Raw genomic sequence first — 10,906 nt, 5'->3', positions numbered from 1 at the left:
GTTATGCCATTGCTACCCGACGTCACGTTTTTTTTCTTGGGGTAACTGGAATGTCCCCTTCCTGCTGAAGAGAATGCGGAAGCAAGAATAGGACCAAATGGGAAAGGGCATTTTCATCTCTTTCTAGTCACAGACCCGGGTGAAATCCAACATATCTACAGCATTGTAACTGTGGTCCTGCTACATTCCGCTCGCTGTTTACAAGCTATCATCAATAGTAGATATCAATAGGTGGTGGAAATGGAGCGCGGAGACGCATCGTCCACTAACGCAGACTGGATGTCTCAACTGCCAGAGGAACTGTGGGCTACACCGCTTTGGGACCTGGCGATACCCGGTGAGAATGAACTTAATCATGTCGAGTGATAGCCTACTGTTATCCTTTTTATTTCGATTACAAAAAGAGTTTGATATAGAATAGAGTACAAGCTATTGTAACGACCCTGGGTTTATAAGCACGGATATTGACTGCCACTTGAATATGCTTTTGGGGCACAGTCGATTGCGCACTGGACTTCGGGCTAGAAGGTTGATGGTTCGAGACCTGTTCCCTGCCTGTTTCATTACACTATGTTTATATGGGACTAGCCTAGAGAGAACATTTGTCACGAGTTTCATTAGAGGAAGTCAGCCTGTTTTTTCAAACCTATTCAGTCCCTTTCCTTGATGTCATATGACTGCGCTTTTGTGTCTTTCTTTTTGTCTCTGCTTTCAGGGAGTCATGACAGCATGAGTTACTGCCTGGATACACACTCTCCTGTCTTGGGTTCTGAGTCGTTCATGCTGCAGTTTCTGGATCGACTGGCACCCTGCATTGTACGCCCCTGTGTCTACCGCTGGGCCACCACACAGGCAGGCTTCACACACATGTTGGTTTTCCTATCCTTGTGGGGACTAAACTATTGATTCCCATTCAAAATCCTATTTTCCCCAACCCTAACCGTAACTGTAACCCTAAACCCAACTCCTAACCTGAAAAGATCCTTTTTTCCTTGTGGGGACTGGCGAAATGTCCCTTGTTTTTTCCCCTTGTTTTACTATCCTTGTGAGCACTTCTGGTCCCCACAAGGATAATAAAACCCAAAAAACACACACCAAACACACAACACACTGCAGACAGAGAACTGTGTGTGTGTATTATCAATATTATATACAATCTAAGTTAGAGATTGTCCCTGTCCTTTTCTCCCATAGGCGTGGTGTATTTCTGATCAGTTGGATGCTGGAATCCGGTTCTTCGATCTACGGATCGCCCATAAAAACATTAAAAATACACAAGACTTGCTAAAAACACACAACACAGATGACACGCTGTACTTCGCACACGCGATTTATACGCTACAGACTGTAAAGGTATGGTATAGTAAACACACATGCCATTCTGCTGTGTGAATCTTCTGTACTCAATGTGAGAGCATATGCACTAGAAATATTATTCACAATCGTGTGTGTGTGTGTGTGTGTGTGTGTGTGTGTGTGTGTGTGTGTGTGTGTGTGTGTATAGGAGGCCCTGTCAACCATGGCTGTGTGGTTGGAGCAGCACCAGAAGGAGGTAGTGATCCTGTCCTGTTCCCACTTCTACCTGCTGACGGACTCTGAGCACCAGGCCCTGGTCTGCTACATCACTAAGCTGTTTAAAGACAAACTCTGCCCCCCACAGGTACAGGATAGACAAGACCCCACTACTGCCTGTCTCAGTCAGGGTTGGGGTCAGTTCAGTTTTCAGGAAGTGGTGTTAGTTGGGGTGAGTTCATGTTTTCAGGAAGTGGTGTTAGTTGGGGTCAGTTAAGGTTTCAGGAAGTGAAGTGTCCATTGTTTTCTGTGTTTTATTGGCATGAAAGGTGAATGAACTCTTGTGTGTGTGTGTGTAGGAGACTCCCTATCTGAGCCAGTGCTGGGCTCTGGGGCAGCAGGTCATCATTTCGTACGACGATGAGACGATTCTTCACCAACACAAGGAACTATGGCCTAAGATCCCTTACTGGTACGCTCTGTGTGTGGGACTCTGTGTGTGGGACTCCGTGTGTTAAACCTGTAACCTTTGACCCTTTACAGGTACGCTGACTCGGCAGACCCCAAAGAGGTAATTTCTTACCTGGAGGAGCAGAAGGCCCAAGGAAGAGCAGGTTAGTGTGTGTGTGTGTGTGTGTGCGCGTGGGCTTGCGTATCCTTTGATTGACAGCTGAGCTCTTTGATTGACAGCTCATTTCTTCACCTCTGGGCTGAACCTGACGGAGGACACTGCTGTGGTGGTCTGCAACCCCTGTCTGACGATGAGGAAGTTAACGATGAAGAGTTTCTCCCTGCTGCTGGACTGGGTGGAGAAGCAGACTCCTGGACCGAACCAGACCGCTGTCAACATCATCTGTGGAGACTTTGTGGGTCTGAACCACTTTGCCTCTGTGGTTATCGGGCTCAATAAGAAACTGCTGAAGACAGAGAGCCACAGATGACTCACAGGGGATGGAATGAGACCGACAGATAAACATGCACAGAATCCCAAATGGCTTCTAGCTGCTTCTCCCTATGCAGTTGTGGAGATCTGAGAGGTTTGGTTAGGTCTAATCAACATGGTACTCTGATACACTAGATCAGGGGTGTCAAACTCATTCCATGGAGGGCCTAGTGTCTGTGGGTTTTTTGGTTTTTCCTTTCATTTAGGCCTAGACAACCAGGTGAGGAGTTCCTTACTAATTTGGGAGAGGCAAAAACCCACAGACACTCGGCCCTCCGTGGAATGAGTTTGACACGTGCACTACTAGATCATGTGAATGAGTTTGACACGTGCACTACTAGATCATATGAATGAGTTTGACACGTGCACTACTAGATCATATGAATGAGTTTGACACGTGCACTACTAGATCATATGAATGAGTTTGACACGTGCACTACTAGATCATATGAATGAGTTCCCATGTTTCCCTGTCTACCTACAGCACAGGGTGTCAGGTTTACTGTGTTGATAATGAGTATGATGGATACAATGAGAGGTTTTTGCATTCTAAAGTGATGCCACAGGAAAAGTTTCATCAGATGGACAATATCATTTATTTTCTATATGCAAATACATAAATGTCTATTGAACTTTCTGTTTGAGGCATCTTTATTTCAAACATCATTAACACTAACAACACCTTGAAATAGTCATGTTTTTAGCAGGTGTGACTTTATAAAATAAACCACTTCCTCACAGCTGAGAATGACTACCCTGAGAAATAGTCATGTTACAGCAGGTGTGACTTTATAAAATAAACCACTTCCTCACAGCTGAGAATGACTACCCTGAGAAATAGTCATGTAAACTGTGTGCTGCCCTCCTGTGTTCAAACAGCAGAAGTGCAGTACAACATGTTGCAGGGACAGATCTGTTGGCACTAGTTTAAAACAGAAGCTCACAAAAAGGTCGATAAAAGTGTATGGTGAAACAAAAGAATACATTTAATCATATAAAAAAGGAAAAAGCAGAAATGGCAGATCACTGAACAAAAGATCCAGTTCAACTCACCTAACAAGGTGCATAATTAATGCCACCATTAACTGTAGAAAAATGGATACAGTGTAGAAAATATAGTGAACACATGTTACATAAACAGAGATGTAATTCACAAATGGCACACAGTAAGGCACTTCACTGATACAGACAGAAAACTATCAAATGAAGAAAGACGACGGAATATTTAGCAGTTCAAATCTAATTAATGAAATATAATCTAACTCCTTCAAAAGGAAATTATTTCTGGAAAATAAGCAATATGGCCTCCTGCTCTAAAGTCTCTATATGGGAAGATCTCAATTGCATACTCCTTGTCTCCTTCTCAAAACAGATTGGAAGAGAAGGTCTGAGGGGAAGGAACTCTGGTTCTCATGTAATGGGTTTTGAGAAAGGTACGAGGAGAGAGGACGCGTGGAGTATGTAATTGACACCTTCCCTATGACTTTGGTTTACCTTCTCTTATCACATGCCCCTTCACATCTCCTTCAGCAGAATCCCATAGGGGCGGATGGAGCTCTCCACAATCCTCCTCTCTTCTTCCTCAGATGTGCCATCTTTAACTGGAACAAGCCAGTAGTCAACTCTCTTACAGATCTTCCGTTGGGCTGGGTTGATACGGTTCTGAAGGACTATCCTGTAGGTTTTCCCGTTTGTCTTCGACACAAAGTCTCTAGCGTAGCCGCTGGCTTGGCTGAGGTCAGGAGTGGAGTAGATGCCTCGCCCGTAGAGCTGCCTGTCTCCTACTTTATAGTGGGACTGGATGATGCCTTTAGCCCCGTCCTCGCTGGTACCGTGGTATGACACTGGCCACTCCCCGGGGTATGAGTATGTCCGAATCCCGTTTGGACCGAGCCATGTGTTATCTCCGTATTTGTCCAGAACCTTCAACGCGATCCGTTTCCATCCACACGGTCTCGTGTAACTCTCATCGCCTCTCTCAAAACTCTCAGAGTCGGAAACGTTGGTGAAGTCATAATCAAACTTCCTATCGAAGAATGTTGCCTCATCCACAAAGAGTTCGGTGTTGATTACCTTTATTTTGTCCTGGCTGGAGAAAAGCACTGATAACCCCCATGTCAACCATGAGACAGGGCTGAGCCACTGCAGGAGAGAGGTGACGCCCAGGACAGAACCAATGAGAAAGCCTTCCACAGTCAAAAGGTTTTCAGGTGTCTTGCCAGGGTTGTTCCTCTGAAATTCAGACAAGGGCCTCACCGTGGCTCCCATTGCCACTGATAGGGCCTCATAGCGTACACCCTCGTCAAGCATGACTGGTCTGAGAACAGTTGTTAAAAGTGAAAGCCTCTTAAACCAGTAAGGATATGTGTCTGTAGCTGATCGTGGAGCAATCGTTAGCAGCTAACACCTCAAACTTCTCTCAGGCACTCGGTCTGTATTTGTCCATTGTCTTGGCAAACTAACCGAATGAAAAACCTTCTGGCTACTACAGAAATACTGTCTCCACCCACATTGACAGACTTTCAGTTTCATTTTTAGACTTGGTAGAATTAGGAAGAACATACCACTGGTCTTGGGCAGGGGACAAGGCTTATAAACAGGAAGTCAATAGCAGACTAGCTGGGACAACTTGACTCTGAATAGAAAGGAAATCCAGCACACAACATCCTGCACCACAGTTAAGTTGTCTGACTGCAGGAGCCTTCGTCAGGCGGTCATTGCTTTCCCCCCCCCCCCCCCCCCCCCCCCCCCCACATATACCCTGTGGACTTTGGACTGATCTGAATTTATATGTAGGCTAGTTAACTTGTGAATCTTCTGTGAACTTTTACTCAAATGCTGAACTAGCATAGGCATACTTTTTATTTTATCTCAGACTTTTATAGCCTACTGGACTCATAGGGAGCTAGTCTCTCACATTATTTTGTTGGGAGGAGTGACTATGGACTTCCATTAGCTAGCCCTACAATGTAGAAAACGGTACAAATAAAGCAAAACCCTTGAATGAGTAGGTCTATCGCTCTTGGATGTGCTTGGTAGGGTGTTGTTCCTCTGTGTGATTCATATGTAAGGACATTTCTCACTAGAATCTGCAGTGTTCCAGAAATATTCAGGAGAAAGTCCTCTAACCTGGTCTCACTCTTTGCCTCTTTCCAAGAAGCAACTTCTACCTACTGCAAATGAAAGGGGGTCAGGCTATCTGCCGGTACGGACGTGTTGAAAGGGGGTCAGGCTATCTGCCGGTACGGACGTGTTGAAAGGGGGTCAGGCTATCTGCCGGTACGGACGTGTTGAAAGGGGGTCAGGCTATCTGCCGGTACGGACGTGTTGAAAGGGGGTCAGGTATGGAAGTGTTGAAAGGGGGGCAGGCTATCTGCCGGTATGGAAGTGTTGAAAGGGGGGCAGGCTATCTGCCGGTATGGACGTGTTGAAAGGGGGGCAGGCTATCTGCCGGTATGGACGTGTTGAAAGGGGGGCAGGCTATCTGCCGGTACGGACGTGTTGAAAGGGGGGCAGGCTATCTGCCGGTACGGACGTGTTGAAAGGGGGTCAGGCTATGGACGTGTTGAAAGGGGGGCAGGCTATCTGCCGGTACGGACGTGTTGAAAGGGGGTCAGGCTATGGACGTGTTGAAAGGGGGGCAGGCTATCTGCCGGTACGGACGTGTTGAAAGGGGGGCAGGCTATCTGCCGGTATGGAAGTGTTGAAAGGGGGTCAGGCTATGGACGTGTTGAAAGGGGGGCAGGCTATGGACGTGTTGAAAGGGGGGCAGGCTATGGACGTGTTGAAAGGGGGGCAGGCTATGGACGTGTTGAAAGGGGGGCAGGCTATCTGCCGGTACGGACGTGTTGAAAGGGGGGCAGGCTATCTGCCGGTATGGAAGTGTTGAAAGGGGGGCAGGCTATCTGCCGGTATGGAAGTGTTGAAAGGGGGTCAGGCTATCTGCCGGTACGGACGTGTTGAAAGGGGGGCAGGCTATGGACGTGTTGAAAGGGGGGCAGGCTATCTGCCGGTATGGAAGTGTTGAAAGGGGGGCAGGCTATGGAAGTCCATAGAGTCACTCCCCCCCCCCCCCCCCCCCTTTCAACACTTCCATACCGGCAGATAGCCTGCCCCCCTTTTAACACTTCCATACCGGCAGATAGCCGGGGGGCAGGCTATCTGCCGGTATGGAAGTGTTGAAAGGGGGTCAGGCTATGGACGTGTTGAAAGGGAGGCAGGCTATGGACGTGTTGAAAGGGGGGCAGGCTATGGACGTGTTGAAAGGGGGGCAGGCTATGGACGTGTTGAAAGGGGGGCAGGCTATGGACGTGTTGAAAGGGGGGCAGGCTATGGACGTGTTGAAAGGGGGGCAGGCTATCTGCCGGTACGGACGTGTTGAAAGGGGGGCAGGCTATCTGCCGGTATGGAAGTGTTAAAAGGGGGGCAGGCTATCTGCCGGTACGGACGTGTTGAAAGGGGGGCAGGCTATGGACGTGTTGAAAGGGGGGCAGGCTATCTGCCCGGTACGGACGTGTTGAAAGGGGGGCAGGCTCTCTGCCGGTATGGACTTGTTGAAAGGGGGGCAGGCTATCTGCCGGTACGGACGTGTTGAAAGGGGGGCAGGCTATCTGCCGGTACGGACATGTTGAAAGGGGGTCAGGCTATGGACGTGTTGAAAGGGGGGCAGGCTATCTGCCGGTACGGACGTGTTGAAAGGGGGTCAGGCTATGGACGTGTTGAAAGGGGGGCAGGCTATCTGCCGGTACGGACGTGTTGAAAGGGGGGCAGGCTATCTGCCGGTATGGAAGTGTTGAAAGGGGGTCAGGCTATGGACGTGTTGAAAGGGGGGCAGGCTATGGACGTGTTGAAAGGGGGGCAGGCTATGGACGTGTTGAAAGGGGGGCAGGCTATGGACGTGTTGAAAGGGGGGCAGGCTATCTGCCGGTATGGAAGTGTTGAAAGGGGGGCAGGCTATCTGCCGGTATGGAAGTGTTGAAAGGGGGGCAGGCTATCTGCCGGTATGGAAGTGTTGAAAGGGGGTCAGGCTATCTGCCGGTACGGACGTGTTGAAAGGGGGGCAGGCTATGGAAGTCCATAGAGTCACTCCCCCCCCCCCCCCCCCTTTCAACACTTCCATACCGGCAGATAGCCTGCCCCCCTTTTAACACTTCCATACCGGCAGATAGCCGGGGGGCAGGCTATCTGCCGGTATGGAAGTGTTGAAAGGGGGTCAGGCTATGGACGTGTTGAAAGGGAGGCAGGCTATGGACGTGTTGAAAGGGGGGCAGGCTATGGACGTGTTGAAAGGGGGGCAGGCTATGGACGTGTTGAAAGGGGGGCAGGCTATGGACGTGTTGAAAGGGGGGCAGGCTATGGACGTGTTGAAAGGGGGGCAGGCTATCTGCCGGTACGGACGTGTTGAAAGGGGGGCAGGCTATCTGCCGGTATGGAAGTGTTAAAAGGGGGGCAGGCTATCTGCCGGTACGGACGTGTTGAAAGGGGGGCAGGCTATGGACGTGTTGAAAGGGGGGCAGGCTATCTGCCGGTACGGACGTGTTGAAAGGGGGGCAGGCTATGGACGTGTTGAAAGGGGGGCAGGCTATCTGCCCGGTACGGACGTGTTGAAAGGGGGGCAGGCTCTCTGCCGGTATGGACTTGTTGAAAGGGGGGCAGGCTATCTGCCGGTATGGAAGTGTTGAAAGGGGGTCAGGCTATGGACGTGTTGAAAGGGAGGCAGGCTATGGACGTGTTGAAAGGGGGGCAGGCTATGGACGTGTTGAAAGGGGGGCAGTACAGACATGTTGGATCAGTTGGAGTGAGTTGAGTAACTTTACCTCAAACCCCCAAAATCTTTTAGTTATGATTTATTTATTTGAACCAAATGTGTAACATTCCTTAGAAAATGATGGCCATGTTAACAACAATGATTTAACTTGCTAAATAAAAATACAGCTAGGCCCAAGATACGTGTTGATTTGAAACCAGCGTCATTTCCTCTTTAGCCCTTGCCGTGGGTCCCTGCTGTTGCCCACTGATTCTGTGGGCTTGGGGTCGGTGCCAGGACCTCCGGAGCCTCGCCCAGTCTGCTGTCCTGTGCTCCCATAGGTTGGATTCCGGGAGAGCGGAGAGCATCCATTGGAAGAGTATGTGAGGGTGGGGACTGAGGGGGTGGAGCTTTGACTGACAGAAGAACTGTTCTGGGACTCAACTTTAGACTGGAGAGAGAGAAGGAGATGAGATGAACAGAGAGAGAAGGAGATGAGATGAACAGAGAGAGAAGGAGATGAGATGAACAGAGAGAGAAGGAGATGAGATGAACAGAGAGAGAAGGAGAGGAGATGAACAGAGAGAGAAGGAGAGGAGGATGAGATGAACAGAGAGAGAAGGAGATGAGGATGAGATGAACAGAGAGAGAAGGAGATGAGGATGAGATGAACAGAGAGAGAAGGAGATGAGGATGAGGATGAGATGAACAGAGAGAAAGGAAGAGGTGATGGGGAGGAGGGGAGATGTAGAAAATAACATGACAAATAAAATGTATAGATCATTCTGGTGTGTGTACTCACCGGCCTGTTGGCCTGGGCCAGTACCTCTGGGTTTGGTTCACTAAAGTTTGGCACCTCAGAGAAGACCATGCAAAAACTGCAATACAACACAGATCAGTACCTTAACTAAATCTACAACACATTAACATCCAAGTCAACAGTTTGTGTGTCTTACTCTCCGATCTTCTGCAGGTCTCCTCCTCTGCCTGTGTAGAGTGTCAGACAGCCCTTCCACAGGGATGCATAGCTGACGAGAGAGAGAAACAGACAGACGACAGAGAGAGAGAGACACTGAGCTGCACTTCCAAACCTCCTTTTCAAACGTATGACCATATTAGAGACACATATTTCCCTCAGATCACACAGACCCACAAAGAACTCGAAAACAAATCCAACTTTGATAAAGTCCCATATCTATTGGGTGAAATACCACAGTGTGCAATTACAACAGCAAGATTCCTGTTGCCACAAGAAAAGGTCAAGCAGTGAAGAACAAACACCATTGTAAATACAACCCATATTTATGTTTATTTATTTTCCCTTTTGTACTTTAACTATTTGCACATCATTACAACAATGTATATTGACATAATGACATAATTGTCAGAGAGAGAGACAGAACTAGATAGATAGATAGATAGATAGATAGATAGATAGATAGATAGATAGATAGATAGATAGATAGATAGATAGATAGATAGATAGATACCCTCGTGAGAGGCGGAGGATGTCTCCTGGCTGGATGAGTCCACCCACCTCGTCCCACACAGACAGGGTGATGCACCCACTTTTATCAGCCACCTGACAGGAGATGGAGGTGGAAGAGAGCAATTATCCCACTTTACGGGAGACAGGTAGAAGGTTTGCATGAAGGAGAGCGCAGAAAAGGGCAGGATGAGACTGAATGAAGATGGGGGGAGAGCAGAAAAGGACAGGATGAGACTGAATGAAGATGGGGGGAGAGCAGAAAAGGGCAGGATGAGACTGAATGAAGATGGGGGGAGAGCAGAAAAGGGCAGGATGAGACTGAATGAAGATGGGGGGGAGAGCAGAAAAGGGCAGGATGAGACTGAATGAAGATGGGGGGAGAGCAGAAAAGGGCAGGATGAGACTGAATGAAGATGGGGGGGAGAGCAGAAAAGGGCAGGATGAGACTGAATGAAGATGGGGGGAGAGCAGAAAAGGGCAGGATGAGACTGAATGAAGATGGGGGGAGAGCAGAAAAAAGCAGGATGAGACTGAATGAAGATGGGGGGAGAGCAGAAAAGGGCAGGATGAGACTGAATGAAGATGGGGGGGAGAGCAGAAAAGGGCAGGATGAGACTGAATGAAGATGGGGGGGAGAGCAGAAAAGGGCAGGATGAGACTGAATGAAGATGGGGGCAGAGCAGAAAAAAGCAGGATGAGACCGAATGAAGATGGGGGGGAGAGCAGAAAAAAGCAGGATGAGACCGAATGAAGATGGGGGGGAGAGCAGAAAAAGCAGGATGAGACCGAATGAAGATGGGGGGGGGGGAATAATGAGGGAATGATCCCCACCTTGCAGGAGCGAACCTCATGCCCATCCTTTGTTTTAGTTACCCTTCCTTCAGGTGGAGGGAAGGAGAGAATGAACAAAGTTTGCATTCATTCATTCATCACCAAATGAAACACTGAATTTTTTTAATAAAACAAACATTTTACTGTCATTCACCACTCACCCATTTCCAACACAATAAAGATTAAATTTAAATTCTTCAATCCCAACCTTATGTCTTTTATCAAGAATTGAGCATCGTTTGGCACAATGGCGAACATATTTGATTAAAGTCACTGAAGCGAGAAAGAGAGACAAGTAGTGATGGTGGAAATCGTTCAAATCAGGTTCAAATAATTTACAGCTGTCAAAATTAGGGAGACGAGAACAACACATGGTTATCAAGGG

The 10,906-nt window shown here is 48.3% G+C and overlaps 2 protein-coding genes across 4 annotated transcripts in view; one reads left to right on the top strand and one right to left on the bottom strand.

The window, feature by feature from the left end:
* The first annotated feature begins 13 nt into the window (after positions 1 to 13).
* On the top strand, positions 14 to 2,762 carry LOC116371732 (PI-PLC X domain-containing protein 1-like). Of its 3 annotated transcripts, none has more exons than XM_031820710.1 (7): positions 14 to 337; positions 716 to 852; positions 1,195 to 1,353; positions 1,505 to 1,660; positions 1,872 to 1,984; positions 2,056 to 2,126; positions 2,203 to 2,762. In XM_031820710.1, exons 1-7 carry the CDS (start codon positions 241 to 243, stop codon positions 2,451 to 2,453), a joined length of 984 nt encoding a protein of 327 aa, XP_031676570.1. In that variant the 5' UTR covers positions 14 to 240; the 3' UTR covers positions 2,454 to 2,762. The 3 variants fall into 3 exon arrangements, with proteins under 3 accessions (XP_031676570.1, XP_031676573.1, XP_031676572.1); XM_031820713.1 differs by having other exon boundaries at positions 65 to 337; positions 716 to 816; XM_031820712.1 differs by having other exon boundaries at positions 65 to 337; positions 2,236 to 2,691.
* Positions 2,763 to 8,285: 5,523 nt separating this feature from the next.
* The window catches only part of LOC116371738 (SOSS complex subunit B2), a 3,274-nt gene continuing 653 nt past the window's right edge, over positions 8,286 to 10,906 (bottom strand). Inside the window, exons 1-6 of the mRNA XM_031820732.1 lie at positions 10,683 to 10,906; positions 10,522 to 10,568; positions 9,692 to 9,783; positions 9,158 to 9,229; positions 9,004 to 9,079; positions 8,286 to 8,652 (exon numbers count right to left, since the gene is read on the bottom strand). The exon at positions 10,683 to 10,906 is cut by the window's right edge and continues 653 nt beyond it. Coding sequence (XP_031676592.1) covers positions 8,425 to 8,652; positions 9,004 to 9,079; positions 9,158 to 9,229; positions 9,692 to 9,783; positions 10,522 to 10,568; positions 10,683 to 10,779 — 612 coding nt within the window. The 5' untranslated portion in view covers positions 10,780 to 10,906 and the 3' untranslated portion in view covers positions 8,286 to 8,424. The remainder of the gene's footprint in view (positions 8,653 to 9,003; positions 9,080 to 9,157; positions 9,230 to 9,691; positions 9,784 to 10,521; positions 10,569 to 10,682) is intronic.

The sequence above is a fragment of the Oncorhynchus kisutch genome, unplaced genomic scaffold (assembly GCF_002021735.2).
Source record: "Oncorhynchus kisutch isolate 150728-3 unplaced genomic scaffold, Okis_V2 scaffold3610, whole genome shotgun sequence".
NCBI classification, from domain to species: Eukaryota; Metazoa; Chordata; class Actinopteri; order Salmoniformes; family Salmonidae; genus Oncorhynchus; species Oncorhynchus kisutch.
Note: the sequence above shows the minus strand (reverse complement) of the source record. Positions and strands in the feature narration are given on the sequence as shown.

What these genes read in the sequence shown, in the direction of transcription:
- LOC116371732 (XM_031820710.1), top strand. Translation starts at nt 241, where the DNA reads ATGGAGCGCGGAGACGCATCGTCCACTAACGCAGACTGGATGTCTCAA. An exon ending in TTGGGACCTGGCGATACCCG is followed by an intron (nt 338 to 715) that starts GTGAGAATGAAC and finishes CTCTGCTTTCAG; the next exon opens with GGAGTCATGACAGCATGAGT. An exon ending in ACAAACTCTGCCCCCCACAG is followed by an intron (nt 1,661 to 1,871) that starts GTACAGGATAGA and finishes GTGTGTGTGTAG; the next exon opens with GAGACTCCCTATCTGAGCCA.